A 26,897-nucleotide genomic window follows, 5' to 3' on the forward strand; every position below is an offset into this window, starting at 1 on the left:
GAAGAGATATGACAGGACACATTTTCATAATAGCAACCCAACTCACCCTTTCAGAAAGACAAAACACATTGCATATGTTTTCAGACTTTTTTTTGGATGAATCTATTAATTATGCTCATTTTTTTTCTCCTCTAAAAATACTATTTGTTATAAAAGATGACTTTGGGGAGAGGAGAGATATGTGATAACTATGAATGTTTAAGAAACAAAAGACATCAATAAAAACTTATGTAAAAAAATAAAGATAAAGTGACTCCAAAATGGACTTCTATATTTGTAAATTGACTTGATAGGAGAGTGCAGTTTTAAATGAATGCTGTAAAAAGATTAAAAATAAATTTTCATAATTTTATATTTTCATGTTAGGATTTTCTTGAGGGAGGCTAAGGATATTTATTATATTTTCCACTTTGTTTTATTTTAAGCTGATCCCTTTCAGATTCTGCAGTGTAGCTTAACTTCAGTTTTATTGTGTGTTTCTGCTTTAATGACAATTTTCAGAAATTGTTCTTTGATGGTTAGTCAGCAATTTGTTGAATACCTCTGTGGTTAGACCCAGTTTTGTCTAGACTTTTAGTGGCAAATTAGTGTCATTTATTTTCAGGCTGAATATAGTTTTTCTTTTGATAACAATAGAAAAGTAAAAGCAGCTAGTTCAAAATGACCATAACTAAAGAATCTTACAATTTTGAATACTTGTGGAATTTTCATAATAAATAGCAAAATTTACGTTAAATTAAATTAGAGATTTAAGACATTATTTGGTCTGGTAGATAGATTTTGGGAGTCCATGAACTTGGGTGGCAAAAAATTACATCTTTGTTTCAATGTAATGTTTCCTTTAGGATCATAGGTATTTTATTTTATTACAAACAGTCTGAGAAGGGTCCCATATGTTTCAACAGACGTTTTGAAAATGATCTCTGAAGAAGGAGAAGGGAAGGGAATAAAGCATTTATATAATCCCTACATTGTGCCAGGCCTGGGCTTGGCATTTTACAATATGTCTTTTGATATGATACAAAAAGGGTTCAGCTTGGCTTGATCCAACATGGTGTTTAAATAGAGAAGGGAAATGGCTCCTTTTGAGAGCTAAAACTTTTGCTCTTGGTTACAGAGCTGAGTAGTGACAGCACTCAATCAGTTGTCCTGTTCTTTTTACATACTGTCTTTCTTTTACATTATGCTTAAGCAGTTATTTACCTAATTTCCTCATTGAAGATGGGTATTGAGTATAAAAATGCTACAAGCACAGAATGCTGTACCAAAAGGTTGGACACAAATAGACCATATGAACATTTGGGGTGGATTCTCTAAATTTGTGCATCTTGTTTCTCATGAGCTACTTCAATTCTGCTTTGCTCCTTGAGCACCTTCTCTTATGAGGCCAATGTAATAAGCTTTTTAGTCGTAGCTTCATTTCTATTTATTTATTTTTTTTTTCTTTTATGGAAATCAGTGATACCATGTTGTGCCCTACTTTGTTTCCTGTTCTACAACCACATATCTTTTTCTGAGAAGGTACTTGCCATTTGACTGAATGAATTTTTGTTTGTTTGGTATAGGCATAGGATGCTAAAAAAAAAGTCTATTCACTGACTCTCTTCTTTGGGAGTACCTTCTTAAAACACCTTTAGACTTGGGGGCAGCTAGGTGGGGCAGTGGATAGAGGACTGGCCCTAAAGTCAGGAGTACCTGTGTTCAAATTCGGCCTCACACTTAATAATTACCCAGCTGTGTGGCCTTGGGCAAGCCACTTAACCCCATTCGCCTTGTAAAAACCTTAGGGAAAAAAAGACACTATTAGACTTGATGAAGGAAACTGAATGTCTTTTATCTCCCTTTTTCAAAATTCAGAAACTAAGGTACTTTGAGAGAGGATATTAGGTTCAAGTGATTAAAAACTGGAGAAATCTACCTCTGTGACTCAATCAATATAACATGATTTTTTCATTGTTCTGGTCAGTATGATAAATATATTGACTTGGTGACATTAGACAATTCAAATTTTCCTGAAAAAAAAGATTATGCAAACCCAATATGAGTCAGCATTGTGATATGACTGCCAGAAAAGATAATGCAAACTCAAACTGCACCAAGGGGCATAACTTTTAAGAATAAGGAAGTTGTAGTCCCTCTATACTATACTATACTCAATTTTGAAGTATTGTATTAAGTTCTGTGCATCATATTTTAAGAAGAAGAATGATAAACTAGAGGGTATCCAGAATAGGGTAATCTAGTAAAAGACTTTGAGTCTGTTGTATGAAGATTGAAAGATCTGGAGATGTTTAAATAGAGAAAAATGATGGAGGACCAGGTAGAGGGCAGGATGAGATAGAATTTTTTCTTTAGGTTTTTGATGGGTTGCCATGTGGAAGAGTTTCTATTTTGTCCCAGAAAGCAGAGTTAGGAGCAATGCATAGAAGAAATGACTGAGGCAAATTTAAGTTCAATGTTAGGGGAAACGACCTATCAATCAACAGATATTTATTACCTACATATTACTGTACCAGGTACTATCCTAATCACTGAGGATATAAAGAAAAAGTGTAAACTGTCTGCCCTTAAGATTTTATTCTGAAGGAGACAGATATGACAGATACAAAATAAATACAATAAACCCTTAGAAGGAAGGTACTAGCAGCTGAAAAGAATAAGGAAAAACCTTTTACTTCAAGTGGTCCTGAAGAAAGCCAGGGCTTCTAGGAAGTATAGGTGTGAAATTCCAGCCATGGGGGATAGCTAATGCATAGGTGGAAGATAGGACTTGTATGTAGGCCAGTTTGAATTGTGGAGTGTAGTAATGAGTGGGAAGTGATGTGTGGATTGTGAAGCATTCTTTTATGCCAAACGGGAAGTAATTGGAATTTAATGAGTTGGGAAAAGATATGGATAGATTGGAACTTTTAGGAAATTGCTCTGGCTGCTATGTGAAAAATGATTGGATGGGAGTTAATACAACTGTTTAGATCAGAGGTGATGGAGACTTGAACTAGGATTAAGTGCTGTGGGAATAAAGAGAACAGGATGTTTGTGTGTACATATTATGAATATCTCTCTAAAGATCTATTTTGAATATAGAAATAGCTTGGTGGTTCAGTGGATAGAGAACTGGGTCTGAAATCAGGAAGACCTGAGTTCAAATACATTCTCAGACACTCAGGCTATGTGATCCTGGTAAGTTACTTAACCTCTCTTGGCCTCAGTGTCTTCGTTTGTAAAATGAGGCTATAGTACCTCCCAGAATCAAATGAATTAATAATTGTAGGGTGCTTAGCACGGTATTTGGCAAATAGTAAGCACTACATAAACTTTAGATTTTATCACTATTATTATGTGAGATTAAGGGATAGTAAAAAATCAGTGGTAACACTGCAGTTGTGAAGTAGGTTTGAGTACAAGTTGACCTTACTTTATGAATAAGTTATGTTTCAAATTACAAATAGTTATTTGATTGGAAATAGGAGTGCATTTTCTTTTAGAAAAGATAAGCAGTGAGTCAGTTCATTAAGAAGTAGCTCTAGGGGGGGCTAGGTGGTACAGTGGATAGAGCACTGGCCCTGGAGTCTGGAGTACTTGAGTTCAAATCAGGCTTCAGACACTTAATAATCACCTAGCTTTGTGGCCTTGGGCAAGCCACTTAATCCCATTAGCCTTGCAAAAAACTAAAAACAACAACAATAAAAATAAAACAAGGAGCTCTACTTTTGTACATTTAGGACTGAAAAATGAAAAATAGCATTGTTGCAATATTAGTAATTAAGTAAAATGAAGTTAATAAAAAGGGTTTTATACTAAATGCTAATACGCGAGGGGAAAGCAGCTTAATTATGCAACTACTGTTAAAGACTTTGAACTTTTGTGAAGGGCTTTAAGGGTTGATACTTGTTCTTTGTTGAATTTCATTTCCAAACTTAGCATTCCATTTGCTTGATTTAAAAAAAAAAATCTTTGTGGAAGTATAGTTTGGCTACTGCTCCTGCCGGTAATATATAGTCATATCTACTAAGAACCTAGAAAAGAAAGTTTTTGTCAAAAAATTTAACAATAAAAACTGATATATATGGTTTAGTCAATCAAAATGATTTTAAAGATGTATTGCCATCCGCTTTGTACCTGTGTTCTGAGGACATCTTACAGATGACAGCTTCCTTTTCCTTTATCTCCTCTATTGGAATGGAAACACCTTCCCATTTGTATTCTAGCTCTTTGCAGACAGAAAATACTGAATAATTTTTTCCCCCATTCATTCATGCCCATTGATCAGAACTAGGTCAATGTATCATGATCTCTTAGCCATATTTAGAGTGCTCTCTGCAGTCTGACTTCTACTGAAGCTCATCGCTGAGGTTACCAGTGAGTGCAAGAGTGCCTTCCCCTGAGTTCTTAGCACAGTGCCTGGCACATAGTAGGGTGCTTACCAAATGTGTATTGGATTGGATTTTTTTCACCTAATTTAAAATATTATTGATTTCTTTTTGTTGAGATATTGAAGTAATTTGCCTCCCACCTCCTTCTTTGAGACAGAGGAGAACATTTAGGGGAAAAAAATTGGATATAAAGAACCAGGCTGGCAATAGAGATAATATTCTGTCCTGCTGTGACAGAAGAGGGCTTGTTGGTATGTCTCAATAAATCATCTCTGTAATTTTCCTTAAGCCATTGACCTTTTTGCAGTCCTCATTTTCCTTAATCTTTTTGGGATGTGATCCCTACCCTCCTTCCCTTTTGGATACTCTCTCTTCCCTTCACTCTCTTGGCTCCTCCTACTTCTATCTTCCTTCTGTAAATTCTTTACTGGTTGCCCTGGGCTTCTGATTGGTAAGACTTCACCACTTTTTTTTTTTTTTTTTTTTTAGGTTTTTGCAAGGCAATGGGGTTAAGTGGCTTGCCCAAGGCCACACAGCTAGGTGATTATTAAGTTTCTGAGGCTGGATTTGAACTCAAGTACTCCTGAATCCAGGGCTGGTGCTCCATCCACTGCACCACCTAGTCACCCCTGACTTCACCATTCTTAAGCCTTTTCTTGAACCTCTGTTCTCCTTTCCACTTGTCTGGGAATTATTAATCAAATCAGCATTGTCATTCTAAGAAAGGTTGTGTCAGTCAGATGCTGGATGACTCTACTTATCATCCCTTCAACATCACTAATCAAAATCCCTTGCTGGCCACCACTCATATTTTGTTTTAGCATTTTGAATGTTCCTATTATCACAGTACCTGGCGCATTTAATTTTAGATTTTTTCATTTTTTTTTATTTGCTGGTTTTTCTTCCTAGCTCTCTAAAGTGGATATACACTTCTGACCTTATCAGTCTCATGCTTTACATTTCTTCCCTTAAAATTTTGTTCAGTCCCATGTTTTCAAAGAGAAGAAAGGAAATAGGCATTGTGTTATATGGTATGTCCTCTGCGAAGTGCTTTATAAAAATAACCTATTTGATTGATTTTCATTTTCAGTTCTCATCAATGTGAAGTTAACTCCTACATGACCTATATCAAACCATATAGGGCATCTCTATCTTTTGGGGGTTTTTTGTTTGTTTTTTGTTTGTTTTTTTGCAAGGCAAATGGGATTAAGTGGCTTGCCCAAGGCCACACAGCTAGGTAATTATTAAGTGTCTGAGACCGGATTTGAACCCAGGTACTCCTGACTCCAAGGCCGGTGCTTTATCACTATGCCACCTAGCCACTCCCCATCTCTCTTTTTATTTTCTTACCTTATTTGTTATTAATGGTACTTTGTCACCCAGATGATTTGTTAGATAATTTTTCCAAACTTCTTATCCAAACAGTTGGAAAGTTTTGCCAATTCTACCTCCACTTTACTTGTTGGTCTCTGTCTGCTTTGCAAAACTCTAGAACTTATTACCATTTACTTGAACTGGTACAGTACCTCTCTCCAATCATGATCTCCTATCTTTTTTTTATCTTAGTTGTCAGTTAACTCTCTATGCCTCAGTTTCTTCATCTGTAAAGCGATCTGGACAAGGAAATGGCAAAATGCTCCTTTGCCAAGAAAAACACAAATGGGATCACAGAGTATTAGATGTGAATGAAAACAGTTAACAGCAATAAATAGCTAGTGTGCTCTTTCTTTTCTACCCCTATCAACTCATGTAAGCCTTCACTGGTTCTCTGCCTTTCCTATTCCTCCATTCTCCCTACCTCTATCACACAGAATTTTGCTCATACTTCTTATGTGCTTATGAATTATTTTATGTTGGTTGTTGTGCATCATTCCCATGAGGGAAGCTGCTTAAATATTTGAATTAGATTTTTTTTTTTAAAATCACAGATAAAATGAAAAGGAGGAAGGAAATTGTTTTTAGTCAAGATATAGATAACATGCTATTCCACTATAATAAATGCTGAACAGGGGCGGCTAGTGGATAAAGCACCGGCTCTGCAGTCAGGAGTACCTGGGTCTCAGACACTTAATAATTACCTAGCTGTGTGGCCATGGGCAAGCCACTTAACTCCATTTGCCTTGCAAAACAACCCTAAAAAAAAATAATGAACAGAATGCTCTCAGAAAAACCTGGAAGACTCTCATGAGTTGATGCAAAGTGAAATGTACTGCATACAAAGTAACAGCCATATTGTAGGATGATCATGTAGGATGTGAATGACTTGCTTTTTCTCAGCAATAGAGAGACCTGAAGAACTTATGAGGAAGAATGCTTTTCATTCCCAGAGAGAGTGAGCCTGATAGTCTGAATACAGATTGAAACATACACTTTTTAAACTTTATTTTTCTTGAGATTTCTTTTTTTGGGGGGCAGTTGGTCTATGTTTTCTTTCATGACTATTATGGAAATGTTTTGCATGACTTCACATTTGTAACCTATATCAAACTACTTTCTTTCTCAATGGGGATAGGGCAGAAGGAAGGGAGCAGATTTGGAACTAAGAGTTTTAAAAACAAATGTTAAAAATTGCTTTTACATTTAACCAGGGAAAACAAAATACTAAAAAAAAGAAGAGTTTTATTCCAGAGGGGAAAGAGAAAAAGTGATAAAGTTGGATTTGTCTAAAAAGATAGTTGATTTTTAAAAGATAAACTTTAACTGATTTGGAGTAGTGGGAAAACAGAAAAGAGCACTGGATTTGAGGGCTTCAGTTCAAATCCCACCTCTCCCATTTAATACCTGTGTGACCATGGGAAAATCATGTAACCCCTCAGGGTTTGAGTTTCTCATCTGTAAAATGAGAAGATTGGGCTAGGTGGCACTAACAATCCTTTTAACTCCAAATACCATTCTAGGAACATGATTCTTTTTTCCTGCAAAAGAAAGATGGTTAAAAAAAAAAGATATTAGGTCAGAGAGTTCCCTCTGCTGGCCATCAAATAAGAAGTCAACCCCAGAACAATTTACTTTCTATCTGGTGTGGTTTGGAGTTAGGGAAAGGAGACAAGTATATATAGATAGCTATTCATATATGAAGGGTGTTACATAACTTTGGATGTGTTTAGTTCTAGGAGTGGTAATTATAATTTGCAATATTTTGTCACCTAGTTATAAAACTTTCTGGGATTACTTAGATATACAAACTTTATAAAAAGAGAGATCAGTGATTTATGATACAGAACCCTGTCTTCCTTATTTCCCTATTTTGTTGTGGTGGAGTTGTCAGTGCACCTAACTCCCTTATTTTAGCACATCAAAATAAAGAAGCCTGATTTTAGCATCTTGCTATTTTTTAATGTTGCATACATATAAAATCCTGTTTTTATCAATGCCTTCTCTTTTTATACATCTTAATTTCTGAGTAAATCCCTTTCTCCCTACCCCCCCCTTAGCCATCTTTGTAGCAAAAAATTAAAAGGAGAAAAAAAAGGCAGTTCATCAAACTGCCAAAACAACAAAAAAATTGTCTGATGGCATATGCAGTATTCCACAGTATTACTCCCATACATGTTCAATGAAGTGGTATTTTATCAACTCTTTTCTGGAACCAGATTTGTGATTTTAATTTTATACTGCTCAGATTTGTTGTGTGTGAATACACACATATACATTATATATATATATATATATATATATATATGTCACTTTAAAACTTAATGTATCTTAAGTTAGAATGACAGCATCTTTATAAATTATGGTGTTTTATGGCTTGTTTTTTTTAATAAACTGGTATAAGTGGAAATAACTTGATTTTGAACTGCATTTTTGGTTTTTTTAAGGATATTCTACTTATGAAACAATATAGTCAAGTACATATTTTCATAGTTCTGCTTACTTTATACTGAATCAGTTAATTTAAGTCTTTTCCATTCTTCTCTAAAATTTATATTGACCATTTCTTAAAGGCACAATAATGTTTCATTACATTCATTTATCATAATTTTAGACATTCCCCAGCCAATGGTTCCCTGTTTTGTTTCTAGTGCTTAACTACCATAAAACTGAGAGAGAGAGAGAGAGAGAGAGAGAGAGAGAGAGAGAGAAAGAAAGAGATTGAGAGATTGATTTCATCGAAGAACTGTGGAAATTCTTTTCCACTGCCAATAGTTTGGCAACTGATCTACATTTTGCAGATTTAGCTGCTGGTGATGCTGGGAATTCAAGTGACCTGCCCAAAATCCTACAGATAGTAAATGTCAGAAGAAGCTTGAACTCAGGTCATAAGATCAGAGATATAGATCTGGGGAATCATTTATTCTAACCCCCTCATTTTATACTAGGTCTTTACGCCATAATTAGTTCTCATTCCCTTGCCTACTACTTTTGAAACTTTTTAACACTTTGAAACTTAATGTATCTTAAGTTAGAATGACAGCATCTTTATAAATTATGGTGTTTTATGGTTTGTAGTTTTTTTAATGAACTGGTATAGATGGAAATAACTTGATTTTGAACTGCATTTTTGGTTTGTTTGTTTTTTTTTTAGGATATTCCTACTTATGAAACAATTCCATTTAATCCTCTTGATTCTTTGAATCTTTTTATAAATGTAAACTACTCATCCATGTTGTAAACATGGCAAATGTGGAGAGGAAAAACCCCAACAAGCTTTGGTTCATGTCCAACTGACTGCAGGCTTTAGAGTATTGCCATTACCTAAAAAAGGGCTACTATTGTCTATACAGCATAAATTTGAGTAAATGGAGTGTCCCACTCTTATCTAGAAATAAGGGGAAAGCTCATCTTTTGTTTATTGTTAACTAAAGTATATAAGTATTTTTAAAAAAATACTGCTAGTATAAGAGGTGGTATTAGTTCTTGGCTTTGTGTTAACTCCTCTAAAAGTCTATCATCTAACTATATAACTGTTTTCAGAGATAGCAAAAAAGTGGCCATAATTTATGCTGAGTAAAGTACAAGAAAAAAAGTTTATGTACAAAGTTAGAAAATATTGTAGTTTTATTAGCATGGTGGGAAAATGTAGCTAGCTTTGTGTCTTACAATAGGAATGCTATCTAAGGCAAATTTAAATACCTCTTTTGAAAGTATTTTTAATTTTTACAACTTAAAGTATTTTAATCGGTTCAAGATTTTATCAAGAATCTTAATACTATTTTATTCAGTATTTCTTTTTCACTGTATTTTTTAAAAAGTCTGAGATGCTGCAAAACACAGTGTTTTTGTAGTAGAAATTGATGTAGGGTGAGGTGGGGTTAGAATCACATAGGAAACACTTAGCCTGTATCTGAAACAGGAGGGTCAGGACATTATATATTGAAGACCAAAGCTTTCTATAAATCTTTAAGAAATATAAAATATGGAGCAATTACTAGATATAAGTAATGTTATTTCACCTGTAGAACAGACTTGGGCAAAAAAACAGAATTCTCAAGTGATGGCTGTAGTCTATGACAGAAATTGTTCTTTTTGAACATTGGTGTTAAATTCAAATGGAAATGGGGTCTGTATACTAATCTGGAAGTATCTCTGTAGACCTTTTTTTTTTTCTTTAGGATTTTTTGCAAGGCAAATGGGGTTAAGTGGTGTGCCCAAGGCCACACAGCTAGGTAATTATTAAGTATCTGAGGTCAGATTTGAATTCAGGTCCTCCCAACTCCAGGGCTGGTGCTCTATCCACTGTGCCCCCTAGCCACCCTTAGACCACTTTTTAAAAAAAAGATTTTATTTATTTTGAGTTTTACAGTTTTTCCCCTAATCTTAACTTCCCTCCCCCCATCCCCCCACAGAAGGCAGTTTGCCAGTCTTTACATTGTTTCCATGGTATACATTGATCCACATTGAGTGTGATGAAAGAGAAATCATATCCTTAAGGAAGAAACATAAAGTATGAGAGATAGCAAGATTAGACAATAAGATATCAATTTTCCCCCCCAAAATTTAAGGTAATAGTCCTTGTTCTTTGTTCAAACTCCACAGTTGTTTCTTTGGATACAGATGGCATTCTCCACTGCAGACAGCCCCAAATTGTGCCTGATTGTTGCCCTGATGGAATGAGCGAGTCCATCAAGGTTGATCATTGCCCCCATGTTGCTGTTAGGATGTACAGTGTTCTTCTGGCTCTGTTCATCTCACTCAGCATCAGTTCATGCAGATCCCTCCAGGCTTCCCTGAATTCCCATCCCTCCTGGTTTCTAATAGAACAATAGTGTTCCATGACATAAATATACCACAGTTTGCTAAGCCATTCCCCAATTGAAGGACATTTACTTGATTTCCAGTTTTTTTTTTTTTTTGCCACCACAAACAGGGCTGCTATGAATATTTTTGTACAGGTGATGTTTTTACCCTTTTTCATCATCTCTTCAGGGTATAGACCCAGTAGTGGTATTGCTGGATCAAAGGGCATGCACATTTTTTGCTGCCCTTAGGCATAGTTCCAAATTTCTCTCCAGAAAGGTTGGATGAGTTCACAGTTCCACCAACAATGTAATAGTGTTCCAGATTTCCCACAACCCTTCCAACAAAGATCATTATCCTTTCTGGTCATATTGGCCAGTCTGAGAGGTGTGAGTTGGTATACCTCAGATAAGCTTTAATTTGCATTTCTCTAATAAGTAATGATTTAGAGCAATTTTTCATATGACTATGGATTGCTTTGATCTCATCTGTACATTGCCTTTGCATATCCTTTGACCATTTGTCAATTGGGGAATGGTTTTTTTTTTTTTAAATAAAATATGACTCAGTTCTCTGTATATTTTAGAAATAGTCATTTGTCAGAAATATTAGTTTTAAAGATTGTTTCCCAGTTTACTACATTTCTTTTGGTCTTGTGCAAAAGCTTTTTAATTTAATGTAATCCAAATCTAGTTTGTTTTTAGTGATGTTCTCCATCTCTTCCTTAGTCATCAACTACTTCCCTTTATATCTGACAGGTAAAGTAATCCTTGGGTGTGAGGTGAGGTCCAATCTAAGTTTCTTCCATACTAACTTCCAATTTTCCCAGCAGTTTTTATCAAGGAGAGTTTTTTATCCCAATAACTGGACTCTTTGGGTTAATCAAACAGCAGGTTACTATAATCGTTTCCTGCTATTGCACCTAGTCTATTCTACTGGTCACCACCCTATTTCTTAGCCAATACCAGATAGTTTTGATGACTGATGCTTTATAATATAATTTTAAATCAGGTAGGACTAAACCCTCTTCTTTTGCACTTTTTTTTCCGTTAAATCCCTGGCAATTCTTGACTTTTTATTTCTCCATATGAATTTACTTACAACTTTTTCTAACTAAAGTAATTTTTTGGAATTTTAATTGGTAGGGCACTAAACAGGTAGTTTAGTTTTGGTAGAATTGTCATTTTTATTATATTAGCTCTACCTGTCCATGAGCAGTTGATGTTTGCCCAGTTATTTAAATCTGATTTAATTTGTGTGAGAAGTGTTTTATAATTGTTTTCAAAAAGTTTCTGAGTCTATCTTGGCAAATAGACTCCCAAGTATTTTATATTGTCTGAGGTTACTTTGAATGGAATTTTTCTTTCTAGCTCTTCCTGCTGTATCTTGCTAGTCATATATAGAAAAGTTGAGGATTTATGAGGGTTTATTTTATAACCTGCAACTTTGCTAAAATTGCTAATTGTTTCCAGTAGTTTTTTGGATGATTTCTTGGGATTCTTTAGGTTTACCATCATGTTATCTGCAGAGTGAGAGTTCCGTTTCTTCCTTCCCAGTTCTAATTCCTTCAGTTTCTTTTTTCTCTAATTGCTGATGCTAACATTTCTAATAGAATATTGAATAGTAGTGGTGATAAATAATGGGCATCCTTGTTTCACCCCTGATCTTATTGGGAATGCCTCTAGCCTCTCCCCATTGAATATAATGCTTGTTGATGGTTTCAGATAGATACTGCTTATTATTCTAAGGAGCAGTCCATTTATTCCTACACTCTCTAGTGTTTTTAGTAGGAATGGGTGCTGTATTTTGTCAAAAGCTTTTTCGGCTTCTATTGATATGATCATATAATTTCTGATAGGTTTGTTGTTGATATAACTGATTATACTAACAGTTTTCCTAATATTGAACCAACCCTGCATTCCTGGGATGAATCCTGCTTGGTCATAATGTATTGTCCTAGTGATAACTTGTAATCATTTTGCTAAGATTTTATTTAAGATTTTTGCATCTGTATTCATCAGGGAGATAGGTCTATAATTTTCTTTCTCTGTTTTAACTCTTCCTGGTTTAGGTATCAGCACCATATTGGTTTCATGTAGACCACTTTTTAAACTTAATTTTTACAAAATATTTTAACGTGTTTTTCATTTTGGTAAATATTTACAAAATTTACATTTTAATCTGGTTTGATTTGTCATGTTTTTAAACACTTCAGTTTTAGTCTATAACTAGTGATATGGATTGTAATTAGGGTTAATAGCTTCCCAAAAGGTCATTAAACAAAGCTTAAATAGAGTTTTAAGTCTACTTAATTAAATTATTTAGTGAAAAAATATTTTTTGTAATATCTTAAAAGTCAAGGTTTCCTATTTTTAATTAATAACCTTAAATGCCTTAGTCTCTACAGAAAAGTGATATTTTCTTTTAACTACCAAATTATGTATTACTTTATATTGGTATGTATGTGTAACTCCTTATACAGGATATCCCAGAATGTAATTTTGAGTTGTTAAGTTGTTGAAGTTTATAAATGCTCTAAGACATTTGGGACATTCTGTAAGTCTAGAAGTTGCAGAAAAATAACTGGTCTGTATTGGTAGGAATTTTTTCCATGGGAAGTTTACTATAATAATGAAATCAAAGATTTGGACCAAAATTCTTTTAAACAAACCAGCTGGAAGTAGCAATTATTCCAGACAAATTCTATGAAATTCTCCTTTGCTGTAGTGGATTACAAAAAATTGAAATAATTTTTCTTGCTTTCTTTTGCTGATAGGGTCCCAGGTGCTACATCCTAATAAAAATATTATAATATTTGGATAAGCTTATATTTTATAAAACTATAAATTTTATTAATCTTTTCCTTCACAGTACAAAAGCCAGTCACTTACATGTTGAAGCTGGGACTTAAATCCAGGAGTATTCATTTCTATTCTGATGTGCTTTACCATATTTAATTTACTGTTTGTATTAATTGTGCTATTAAAATGTTTCATGTCATTTTGTTTTGCAGAGGTGTTCTGGTGAGATTAGAAGGATGTAGCCATCCAGTAGTCATGAAAGGTTTATGTGCTGAATGTGGTCAAGACTTAACACAGTAAGTACAATTGTAGGTTAAAAAAAATAATAAAATTTGTTTGAAAATAAGCTGGTTAGCGAGTGGCTAGGTGGCACAGTGGATAGAGCACTGGCTCGAGCACTGGCTCTGGAGTCAGGAGTTACCTGAGTTCAAATCCGACCTTGGACACTTAATGATTACCTAGCTGTGTGGCCTTGGGCAAGCCACTTAACCCCATTGCCTTGCCAAAAAAAAAAAAGAAAGAAAGCAAGCTGGTTAAAAGGATTAGACCCAATGTACTTGATTATTAACATGACTAGTGTTATAACAAAAACAGACCTAACTTGATTCTCTTTTGATCTATTAGCATTGATATTTATCTGATACTGACTACAAATTTAAGACAGTTTTTTGTTTAATATTAAAATTGACTTCTTTCATCTATTATTTTGAAATTACATAAGTCTAAGAAAGTAAACAACTTGACTTTATCGTTTCTCTAAAGGTGAAGATGATGACAGACAGATATAAAAAGCTTTGAATTAATTATGTGTGCCAAAGCACATGGCATAGCTCATATTGGTACTTGTTTGTCTGTCTGCCTATCCTCTGGTCAGGCTGAATGATCAAAATTTAATTTTTTTAACGTGAAGAAAAGTCAGAAAAAGGAAAAAAATGGAAATATTGAATATTTTGCCAAGTCTGTCACATTATTTAAAAAAAAACTTACTCCTTGGTCATCTTAATTTGATTTTCATGTAAACAATTTTAACCATAAAAAAAATTAAACATTTATATAAATATATATATATATATATATATATATTCAAATGTATGTAATTATACTACTCCTAATCTGTTAACTTAAAAACTAGGAAAATTATTTGTATTGAAGGATCTAGTTAATAGAATAAACATAAAAAACAGACTCATATAGTTTGCTTAAAAATTTAGAAAATTCCTAATCCTTCAACCCCATAGGGGATGCACAGTTCATCCAGAATATTGGGAGTAATGAGAAGGTGATTAGGAGCTTTCCATTATGTTCCTTATACCTACTTTGTTAGAGCATTGTATTAAATTTTTTTTGCAAGATTTTGCAAAATATCGTAATTTATTCAGTCTTCCCTAATCAGTGGCACTTCCTTAAGTTTTAAATTCTTTGACACCACACAAAGAGGTATATATGTTTTTTGCACACATCAGTCGAATAGTATTTTTAAAGCCCGGCCCTATATTTAGCACTGGGGATACAAATAAAGGCAGAAAACATTCCCTGCCTTCAGAGTTCACAGTCTAAAAGGGGGAGAACAATATACAAGCAACTATGTACAAATAAGTAACATGCAGGATGGTTTTAAGAAGTAATCTTTACCCTTTGAATAAAGAGGAAGTTTTTGTTAAAAAAAAAAAAAGGAGAGATAATCAACAGAGGGAATTTAGAGAAATTTCCTTTAGGATGTAGTATACTAGCTGAGATTTGAAGGAAATCTAGAGAGGGAGATGAGGAAGGACAGCCAGAGAAAAGGAATGGCAAGGAGGCCAGAGTCACAGGATGGCAGAAGACACAGTAGGGATTGGGGGGCGGGGTTAGGCTAGGAGGGGTCTGAATGCCAGACAGGATTCTTTGATCTTGGAGGTGATAGGGAGCTACTGGAGTTTATGGACTAAGGTGCTTTCCTTCTGATTTTTGGGGGAGGAGAAAGAAGCCTACTGAGGGTATCACTAGGTCAAAGGATGTTGGACTAAATATTATGTGATATAATAGTTTGGACAAAATATCGTGTGATGTCATAGTTGTTTAAAGCGGGGGGGATCTCTGAAGCTGGAAAAAATGTTAACTTCTTTTCCCAGTTTTCCAACACTAAAATTTTCCTAAAGAATTTATAATATGTAGGGTATAATGCTTGTTCAGATACAAGTAGTATCTGTAAAAGGGAGAAGAGAACAAAAAAACATAGAGTATCAATTATTTGAAGGGGATGACTGAGAGGACTATCTAGAAAAATGATCACCTGCAGATTTTCCTCAGGGTTTCTGTTGCTTGATTTCTGTGTGCTTGGACAAATTCATTTTCCCTGACATTGAAGTAGTAATGCAGCTAAGTAGTAATGCTGAGATATTTTAGACTTGTAGGGGCTCTGAAATAGAAGTTGTAAATGTGAATTTTTGTTGAAAATTTAGAAAGGTGTGTGTGTGGTGTGTGTCTAATGCATTGATTCTAAGATAGAGACTTAGGGCTGTGATAAACACTTAATCCTGGTGATATAAAAATAAGGTAAGTTAATTTATTTTCAGTCCGTTACGATCCCTTCATCTCTTTTAAATACTGAGCAAGTGAAAAAACAGATATAGTTTCCAATAAAGCATTTCATCTGTTACTATGAATTCTGTCACAATAAAATCTCTTTCCGACAAATGGATTTAATCCACTCATTTTCCAAAAAAGTGGAAAATTTAAATGGTTTTAGAAGTATTATAAAATTTTCATGATTTTTTTTCTCAGCACATAACAAGATAGGTCTAACCTTGTGCTTTATTAGGCAACATCCAGCATCCAACAGATATAATAATAATAATAATAATTATTATTATTATTATTATTTTAATTTTTTAGATTTTTCAAGGCAGTGGGGTTAAGCGGCTTGCCCAAGGCCACATGGCTAGGTAATTATTAAGTGTCTGAGGTTGGATTTGAACCCAGGTACTCCTGACTCCCAAGGCCGGTGCTTTATTCACTGTGCCACCTAGCCACCCCAGATATAATTATTATTTAGATGATTCTTGTATTATAATATACTTTGAAGTAACTTCAAATAAAAGGAATACTTACTAAAATCAAATTGCTTATTCTGATTTATAAATAAAATCAAAATGGTTTATCTTGTAAAAAATTTTTGGAACTGCCTATAATTAATTAAGCTGTAATTTAAGGTCTAATTTTATATTTTTAGGTTTAATTTCTGGAAATTGTTAACTAGTTGGTTGTTTAACTTTTATTTTTATGACCTTCAGTCCATTTCATAGTCATACATTTAATGCAACTCCCAAAATATGATATTCAAAAGTTAATCCTAACACCTGAAGGTGACTTTTTTCTTCTTGAAGGATTTGCAGCTTTTCTCCAATTTAAAAAAAAAATTTTTCTCTTTTGTTTCTAAACAAAGGTTACAAAGTAAGAATGGAAAACAGCAAGTGCCATTATCCACAGCAACTGTCTCCATGGTGCACAGTGTGCCAGAACTGATGGTTAGCTCTGAGGTAAGTTTAGTCACTTGGGGCAAAGATTTCGGAAGATTTTTCATTAAAAAAAAGTGACAGGGAATTTCTGTTTCCAGCCTGATTGGAGGGAGAAGCGGGGAGGAGATAACAAAATCACATTTCTTTTGTTCACAATTTCTGAAAGTTAATATTAACTATGCATCTTATTTTTTTAAACTAATTATATTCATACAAAGCTCCTGGAATATAATCCTGTTCTCTCATTTTTCTTTTTTCCAAAGGGCATTCTGCACTTGAACAATAGAATTATATTAAACTGAAGTATTACTAAATGGTTACATCAAGTTAATCATTTTAGGAATTTAAAAATTTTTCTTCTCTATATTTAGTAGAAATCAGTACATAATATTATTGTCACATTTAACTTTACTTTCACGTTATGGAAAAAAATAACTTATTTCCTCTGTCTTATTTTGCTTAATTTAAAATCCAGTATTGGTTCAACTTACAAATAAAATCAGCTTTAGGGATTTAAATGACAGAGAATCTCTTTTAGTTAAATGTTCCTGATTTTTGGAAAGTTAAGACAGCAGGGTTATTCTGGATTATCTCAAAAAGTAATTTTTTTTAGTATTTTTAAAAAGGTGCCTTCTTACTTTTCTAAAGTTTATATAACTATATTTCCAATGTTATTCACCTTTTCTCATAATAGAGGGGCAACTCCTTGACAGTAGGGAGGATTTCATTTTTGCCTTTGTAATTCCAGTTTTCACAAAACATCAGACACAGTAAATGCTTAATAAATGCTAGTAAATTGATTGATTTTCTTTACCACTTTTTTGTTTCTTTTAGCGCTTCCTAATATTCTTTGTTCGTCCTCTCCTTTCTAGTTTTTATTTAGAATATGTTCATTAATAACTGTAACCAAGCCCTTCACAATTTTTAAAAGTGGTAGAGGACATGTTGGGAAAACAATTTTGTATATTTTGTAATTTTTCTCTTTATTGGATATAATTATTAAGTGAAGCTATTAGAGTTTAATCATTAGCATAATCATGTAGCATAATTCAGCTAGGATATTCAAAAGAGATAAAAGTTCCATCACTTTCCTTTATACAAAGGTGTTTTCCATACTTAAACTTTTTTTTTAATTCCTTCATTTTAAAAGCAGAAGACTTTAGGTGATTTGTGTGTGTGTGTGAGAAATCTGTAAGGCTAAGTTCACATCTAGTATTGTAATACTTTCTAGTTATTTCTTTATGGATTATTTTCCTAACCTTTTCCTATTATAAGATAAAAACAACTTTACATTTTATTTTTATTATATACAAATTTTATAATGCCAATGTTTTCTTTATTGATTATATTTCATCATTTAGTAACCTTTTCTTGATATGTTCTGTGTCCTTGAAAAAGCATGGAGTATAGTCAAGAGAAAAAAAAAGAATGGAGAAAAATAAATTAGAAGGGATAGTAGCAAGGAAGAGGAAGTTTCCTGTCATAGGGAATTATGACCTGTTCACAGTCTTCACTCAGTCTTAATATTTTGTCTTTTTTAGTATGATACAGATACTCACTCCACCAGTACAAATTGTAACTTATTGGCACCTCCTTACTCTTGTGCTCTGAATGTTTTTTGTACTCCTGGATTGCTTTTTTTTTAAAGTAAAAATAACTCACTTTTTATATTAGCTTTTTTCTGAAGAGATTTTTTCAGGGGTGAGTAATAATGTCATATGCTTGATGTGACATTTTATTCATAATATTTGAAAGTATAAGAAACAACTGTCAAACTATATTTTGTATTCATACTTAGAAGTATTAGTAAATGCAATTTTATTAGGTGAGTTGTACTGCTGAACTTGCTCCAAGTTATTTTATAATAGGAAGGCATATAGAGCAACCTTAGGATTTTTTTTTAACTGAGATCTCTTTTTAAAAAGTGTCAGCCAACTTTTTCTTGATCTGCCAGTGTTTAAAAAGAGTTGAATCTCTAGTTGACCTTTTAGTTTATGACTTATTTTGTTGCTTTTATTCTGTTTGTTTTTTAGCAAGCTGAACAATTAGGCAGAGAAGACCAACAAAGGCTGCACCGAAACAGAAAGCTAGTTCTCATGGTTGATTTGGATCAAACATTAATTCATACTACTGAACAGCAATGTCAACAAATGTCAAACAAAGTAAGTGATATGATACATGTAGCAAGTAATTTAGTAATTGTTTTTTGGAAATGTTTACTATCTATTTGGATGGAGGAAGTTTCCTTTTATACTTTGTCATTTCTCTGTTTCCATTTTTTTCTTTGACCTGTTTGTAAAACTAACTAGATCTCCTAAATGACTCTGTGTGTGTGTGTGTGTTTGTGTGTGTGTATACACTTACTTTTTTTTAAATTTTTTTTATTACAGATATTATTTGAGTTTTACAAGTCTCTCCCCCCCCCCCCGTCTTACTTCCCTCCCCCCACCCTTCCATGGAAAGCAATCTGTCAGTCTTTACTTTGTTTCCATGTTGTATCTTGATCCAAATTGGGTGTGATGAGAGAGAAATCATATCCTTAGAGAAGAGACAAGAAGTCTAAGAGGTAACAAGATCAGACAATAAGATACCTGTGTTTTTCTAAATTGAAGGGAATAGTCCTTGCACTTTGTTCAAACTTCTCGGCTCCTTATCTGGATACAGATGGCACTCTCCTTTGCAGACAGCCCAAAATTGCTCCCAATTGTTGCACTGATGGGATGAGCAAGTCTTTCAAGGTTGATCATCACTCCCATGTTGCTGTTAGGGTATACAGTGTTTTTCTGGTTCTGCTCATCTCACTCAGCATCAGTTCATGCAAATCCCTCCAGGCTTCCCTGAAATCCCATCCCTCCTGGTTTCTAATAGAACAAGAGTGTTCCATGACATACATTATACTACAGTTTGCTAAGCCATTCCCCAATTGAAGGACATTTACCTGATTTCCAATTCTTTGCCACCACAAACAGGGCTGCTATAAATATTTTTGTACAAGTAATGTTTTTACCCTTTTTCATCATCTCTTCAGGATATAGACCCAGTAATGGTATTGCTGGGTCAAAGGGCATGCACATTTTTGTTGCCCTTTGGGCATAGTTCCAAATAACTCTCCAGAAGGGTTGGATGAGTTCACAGCTCCACCAACAGTGTAATAGTGTTCCAGATTTCCCACAAACCTTCCAAAAATGCTCATTATCCTTTCTGGTCATATTGGCCAATCTGAGAGGTGTGAGGTGGTACCTCAGAGAAGCTTTAACTTGCATTTCTCTAATAATTAATGATTTAGAGCATTTTTTCATATGGCTATGAATTGCTTTGATCTCCTCATCTGTAAATTGCCTTTGCATATCCTTCGACCATTTGTCAATTGGGGAATGGCTTTTGTTTTAAAAATATGACTCAGTTCTCTGTATAGTTTAGAAATGAGTCCTTTGTCAGAATCATTAGTTGTAAAGATTGTTTCCCAATTTACTACATTTCTTTTGATCTTGGTTACAGTGGTTTTATCTGTGCAAAAGCTTTTTAATTTAATGTAATCGAAATCATCTAATTGGTTTTTGGTGGTGTTCTCCAACTCTTCCTTAGTTATAAACTGCTCCCCTTTCCATAGATCTGACAGGTAAACTAGTCCTTGATCTTCTAATTTGCTTATAGTATTGTTTTTTATGTCTAAGTCCTGTAACCGTTTGGATCTTATCTTGGTAAAGGGTGTTAGGTATTGGTGTAATCTAAGTTTCTTCCATACTAGCTTCCAGTTATCCCAGCAGTTTTTATCAAAGAGGGAGTTTTTATCCCAATGGCTGGACATCAGATTACTATAATCATCTCCTGCTTTTATACTTAGTCGATTCCACTGGTCCACCACTCTATTTCTTAGCCAATACCAAACAGTTTTGATGACTGATGCTTTATAATATAATTTTAGATCAGGTAGGCTAAGCCACCTTCTTTTGCACTTTTTTTTTCATTAAGCTCTTGGCAATTCTTGACTTTATTTCTCCATGTGAATTTACTTACAATTTTTTCTAACTCATTAAAGTAATTTTTTGGAATTTTGATTGGTAGGGCACTAAACAGATAGTTTAGTTTTGGTAGAATTGTCATTTTTATTATATTAGCTCTACCTATCCATGAGTAGTTGATATTTGCCCAGTTATTTAAGTCTGATTTAATTTGTGTGAGAAGTGTTTTATAATTGTTTTCAAAAAGATTCTGAGTCTGTCTTGGCAAATAGATTCCCAAGTATTTTATATTGTCTGAGGTTACTTTGAATGGGATTTCTCTTTGTAGCTCTTCCTGCTGTATCTTGCTAGACATATATAGAAAAGTTGAGGATTTATGAGGGTTTATTTTATAACCTGCAACTTTGCTAAAATTGCTAATTGTTTCCAGTAGTTTTTTGGTTGATTTCTTGGGATTCTCTAGGTTTACCATCATGTTATCTGCAGAGTGAGAGTTCCGTTTCTTCCTTCCCAGTTCTAATTCCTTCAGTTTCTTTTTCTTCTCTAATTGCTGATGCTAACATTTCTAATAGAATATTGAATAGTAGTGGTGATAATGGGCACCTTTGTTTCACCCCTGATCTTATTGGGAATGCCTCTAGCCTCTCCCCATTGAATATAAAGCTTGTTGATGGTTTCAGATAGATACTGCTAATTATTTTAAGGAAGAGTCCATTTATTCCTACACTCTCTAGTGTTTTTAATAGGACTGGATGCTGTATTTTGTCAAAAGCTTTTTCAGCATCTATTGATATGATCATGTGATTTCTGATAGGTTTGTTGTTGATATAATTGAATATACTAACAGTTTTCCTAATATTGAACCAACCCTGCATTCCTGGAATAAATCCTACTTGATCATAATGTATTATCCTAGTGATAACTTGTTGTAATCGTTTTTGCTAAGATTTTATTTAAGATTTTTGCATCTATATTCATCAGGGAAATAGGTCTATAATTTTCTTTCTCTCTTTTAACTCTTCCTGGTTTAGGTATCAGCACCATATTGGTTTCCTAGAAAGAGTTAGGCAGAGTTCCATTTTTCCAAAGAGTTTATATAGACTTGGAACCAGTTGTTCCTTAAATGTTTGGTAGAATTCACTTGTGAATCCATCAGGCCCTGGAGATCTTTTTTTTTTTAGGAGTTCAGTGATTGCTTGTTGAATTTCTTTTTCTGAGATAGGGTTGTTTAGGTGTTTAATCTCTTCTTCATTTAACCTGGGCAACTTATATTTTTGTAAATATTCATCCATTTCACTTAGATTACTAAATTTATTGGTTGGGCAGAATAATTTCAAATTATTATTTTAATTTCTTCCTCATTGGTGGTGAGTTCACCTTTTTCATTTATGATACTAGCAGTTTGGTTTTCTTATTTTTTTTAGTGTACACACTTTCAAAACAAGGATATTTTAAAAGAGAAGATAGTTCCTCTTGCATCTGAGTTTAGTCAAGTGACATTTTTTTTTCATGTCTTCTTGATGATAATTTGGAATACCAAGGAGCATATGATACAATCTTAAGGAATTTACAATCCAGTTGAAGAGACAAGATAAGAAGCATTTAAAAATAATTAATATGGCATTGTAACAGTAAGTAGAGCAAAGGTTCAGAGGAAAAGAGCCAGCTTTTTGATCTGGGCCTTGAAAAATAGTAGGATTAAGATAGGTGAAGGCAGAGATGTCAAACAGCTAGTGCCAGAAGGGGCCATATCTCTCCTTTGTATCTTGAATCAGATTAAAATGTAACTGGGAAGTATGTAACAAAATAAATAAAAATTCAAAAAACATAGATTACATTATGTTTTAATAGTAAGTCAATAAGTGGTAAGCAGGGATCCTTATGCACAGATTAGTGGCCCCTGTGTTTAAGTTTGATACCCCTTAGTTTAAGGAAGACATGGAAAAGGTATAAAATGAAACTTAAGAAGATTGGAATGCCCAGTAACTAGTTTATGGAACCATGAGTTTAACAATCTGGTTGAAGCAGGGGGTTATTGTGAATGAGTATAGGGAGTGAATCTTCAAAGTAGTTTGAATCTTGAGGACCTTTAAGTCATGTCTAACAAGAGCAGAAATGGGAACAGTGGGTAGAAATGATTGAGGTAAATTTTGGCTTGAGACACAGAAATCTTTCTAATACTAGAGGTGTACAATGCTGCCTCTAGTGGTAGAGGGTTCTTCCTTACTAGAGGTCTTCAAGTGAAAACTGAATCATGATGTTTGGGCAACATTGTTGTAGCATGAAATTGTAAGTCACTTAATAAAGTGGGATCTGTGGCTAGTGAAGAGATTGGTATTCTGAATTTGGAATTTATCCTGTGGTCATTGACATTTTAAAATTACTTTAATCTGGGAAGGTATATGTAGAAAAGTGTCTTGGAGGGAGAGAAGCATGTTCTTGATAAGCAGTGGCTTAATCCATGATTACTTGGTTGTGTTAGGTTTGGAGTTGGTGGGTTTGTTTTTAATCAAAGCATTGAATGTGTTTGTAATTGTTGGAGAGCTGTGTTATAATCCAAGAAAATTGAAGAATAGCTGGATGTAAGAATACTTATCGAGTTGATATTGGCTATAATAATACTAGCTGGTGTTTCCCAGGAAAATAATTACGATTCTAGGTAATGACCCACACTGAAACTCTTCATTTAGTGGGCAGCATTAGTTTTAAAATAACAAAGCTACATATATAAACATATTGGTACAGTTTTTTTTTTAAGGATTTTAAAAAAGCTTTTTCAGGAAAAAAAGCTACATATAGTAAAAAGTTTTAATTTTACATGGTTAAGTTTTTTCATTGGCTCAGTTTCAATTATAATGAATAAGTTAGTATCATAAATAGAACTGTAGTGAACAACTTAGGAGAACTATTACCATTAATAATTTATGTGAAAGCATGACAATAATACTGTTGTAAATAAATCTTAGATATCTATTACAGTTGGCCTTGTATCACCTTTCTGTATGCCTTATATTTTTTAAAGTTAAAGCTGCATTTCCTTAAGAAAAATTTTTATATTTCAGATAAGGTAAACCTCAATTAGTCAATTTTACTCACATATTTGTGTCCTTGAAACTTGAAAACAAACATATATATATATATATAGCCATTACAACTGATTTTCATTCCTTAGGAGATTAGTAATTACATTTATCTATTCAGATCTCACATGAATCAGGTCTTCTGTTTTGAAATAACTACAAAGTTAAGAAAGCAAGTTCTTTTATGTAAATTTTTTTAAGGAACTTATTTGAACCATTATACAAAACAGTAATAGGAATAAAAATTCTGGAGCTTAATCACATCATTTTATATATGAAGAAGGGAAGGGGAGAGCTCAGAAGTAGAGCAAATTGTTATATGAAATGTATACTTAACAGTTATTTTGGCATGATACCTCTTTACTATTTCTGATGGTGATTTTTGAATTTATAAGAATTTTAAATCATCATGGGGTAACTAGTAAGTAGTAGTAGAACAATAATTTGGCCCATTGTAATAATTTGCAGTTTCTAATAATACATTTTATTAAGAACAAATAGGATATAACTCAAGCTACATGTTAAAAGTATTGTCTCTGACAATACTGAAAAGAAAATTTAATGATGAGTTATTACTCTCATTCCTTAGTGATTTGTTCTTTTATCAGTTTTTCTTTTCTTCTTCTTAGGGTATATTGCATTTTCAATTAGGCCGAGGCGAACCTGTGCTACACACCCGTTTACGTCCTCATTGCAAGGAATTCCTAGAAAAGATTGCCAAACTATATGAATTGCATGTTTTCACATTTGGTAGTAGACTTTATGCACATACCATTGCAGGTAAGCAGTCTGTTTAAAAAGCTTTGAAATATTTTGCTTAACTTGACATAATGGGATTATTATTTTTATTTTAATACTTTTAACTAGGACAGGGCTGTCCAATTTGGGGTTATCTTAGGGCCACATTAAAATAAAATAATTGTCTGAGGGCTGCACCCAGAATAAAAAATATGGTATACTAATATAATAGTAAAAAAGTTGCCTTATAATAACTTCTTAGAAAGTAGGGGAATGCACGTCATCAGTATGACAGGTGAAGGCACAAATCACAAAAGCAAACACAAAACAACAACACCAGGGTCTAAAGGTAGGTGCATATTGACTAGTCTGGAATGCATCCACAGATTGATTGAAAATTCCATTTTTGACATGTTCCATCCATAATACTGCTTAAAAACAACAAAGAAAATTAGCATCAATGAGTTTATTTATTAGTAATAGAATTTTAAAATCTAATATGCATTCCATGGAAATTATTATTTTATTTTTTTGCTTGTGAAAATTAAAACCCACAGGTGGGCTGCATAAAATCACATTGTGTATTTTGGATAGCCCTGAACTGGGATGTGGAATATTGGAATTAAGACTAGCAGTGATTTGATTACTTCTTAATCTGGCTTCCTCATTTTACTTAAAGGGGCAACCTGAGGCCTAGGGAGTAGTAGTGACTCACCCAAAGTCACAATATCAGAGCTGAGATTTAAACCTAGGTCTTTGGCTGCAAATCCATTGCTCTTTATATTACATTATCCTATCTATTGATTTATTTTCATTCTACAAATAGAATAGCTATTTTGACACAGGTAACACAGTTATCATTCGTTTATGTTTTTTTGATTCGAATGCTATATTACAGTCATTTTGGACCTTGGGACCATAATCTGGTTTATTCACAACAGTACTGACAAGGTAGAAATCTTGATCATACCTATATGTTTTGTCTGTTTTTCTTAGTTTGACATAGTTTTTGAACTATACTGAAAGACATTTTAACAGTCTTTAAAATACCCTATAGTGAACAACACACAAGTAGTGATTATTTAGGCAAGTGTCATTTGAGGTTGTATTTTTTTAGTCACCTAATGGGACATGTAAAAGTTACTTTAGCTATAACAGGGTTGAACACTTGGTGGCAGTGTTGATCATAAAAATGGTTTATAAAAATATTTTTTATTTTAGTTCATTGGAATTGAGATCAAAGTTAAAGGGCATTGCATTGATCTATTACAGAAAGATCATTAATATAAAGTTCAATGTAGGGGACTATATATAGTTATTGATATATGCCTTTCCCCAATCCCACATCTAACATTCTGTTTTGTTATGATAAAGGCAAAAGATGAAAATTATTTACTGTAGAACTATAAACAGAATCTTGATTCAGAATTTGATAATTGTTTTTCTTGCCAAGTGCTTCATATTATAACTTTTGAAGGCTATCTTATAGTTTTATAAAAAGTGGTTTACTTAAATTTAAAATATTTTTGCTTTTAAGAATATTTTAAGTTTTTATACTTGTTCCCCTTTTAATACATTTATGACTCGTATATTTTTGTAAGCTCAAATTTAGTACAACAACAGTATCTTTGGGATCCAATTCCACTCAAGACCTCCTAAGGTTGTCTAGTCTAGACCCTCGAACTCCTGGGGCTAGCTAGGCTGTGAGTAGAATACTTAATGACTTAAGAATTAAAAGGCCAGAATTTAATAGCTTTGTCTGTCTGGGTTATGGTATGGGGGATTATAAGCACGATCATACTAGATCCATTCATTAGACTCTTTATCAATTCATCATTTGGGAGTAGTAAGGAGTTAACATTACCTTGATAAAAATATTTATTTTTAAAGAAGAGACTTGTTTTTTACACTTTAATCAAGAAATTCTAAAAGAGCAAATGAGTTGCTAGTGTCTAAACTTTTTTGTTGAGGGAGTAAGAAAGACTTTTAATTCACAGGTTGATCAAACAGTTTACTTCAAGAAGTTCACAAGATACTACAAAAAGTTCACAGATTAGGTTCTTTTGAAGAAGCAACAAGATAGTTTCAATAGAAAAAAGAAGGTGGGAGAGTTTGGAGAATCATGACCCCCAATAGTGGGCTAGCTTCACAGCAAAACAAGCATAGAGAAGGGCTAAGAGACAGGAAAGTTTGGGGGATGACACCTCCCCCTGACCAGGGTGGACTGCTCTCCAAAGGAAGGCAGGTTGGCTAAACTTTTAAAAAG

At 33.6% G+C, this 26,897-nt stretch overlaps 1 protein-coding gene across 2 annotated transcripts in view; it reads left to right on the plus strand.

The window, feature by feature from the left end:
• The window catches only part of CTDP1 (CTD phosphatase subunit 1), a 155,624-nt gene that overhangs the window by 9,276 nt on the left and 119,451 nt on the right, over window positions 1-26,897 (plus strand). For both annotated transcript variants that reach the window (XM_074204321.1, XM_074204319.1), the window contains exons 2-5: window positions 13,567-13,650; window positions 16,779-16,872; window positions 18,885-19,013; window positions 24,523-24,673. In XM_074204321.1, the coding sequence (XP_074060422.1) occupies window positions 13,610-13,650; window positions 16,779-16,872; window positions 18,885-19,013; window positions 24,523-24,673 (415 nt within the window). In that variant the 5' untranslated portion in view covers window positions 13,567-13,609. The remainder of the gene's footprint in view (window positions 1-13,566; window positions 13,651-16,778; window positions 16,873-18,884; window positions 19,014-24,522; window positions 24,674-26,897) is intronic.

This window comes from Macrotis lagotis, chromosome X (genome assembly GCF_037893015.1).
Source record: "Macrotis lagotis isolate mMagLag1 chromosome X, bilby.v1.9.chrom.fasta, whole genome shotgun sequence".
NCBI lineage: Eukaryota > Metazoa > Chordata > Mammalia > Peramelemorphia > Peramelidae > Macrotis > Macrotis lagotis.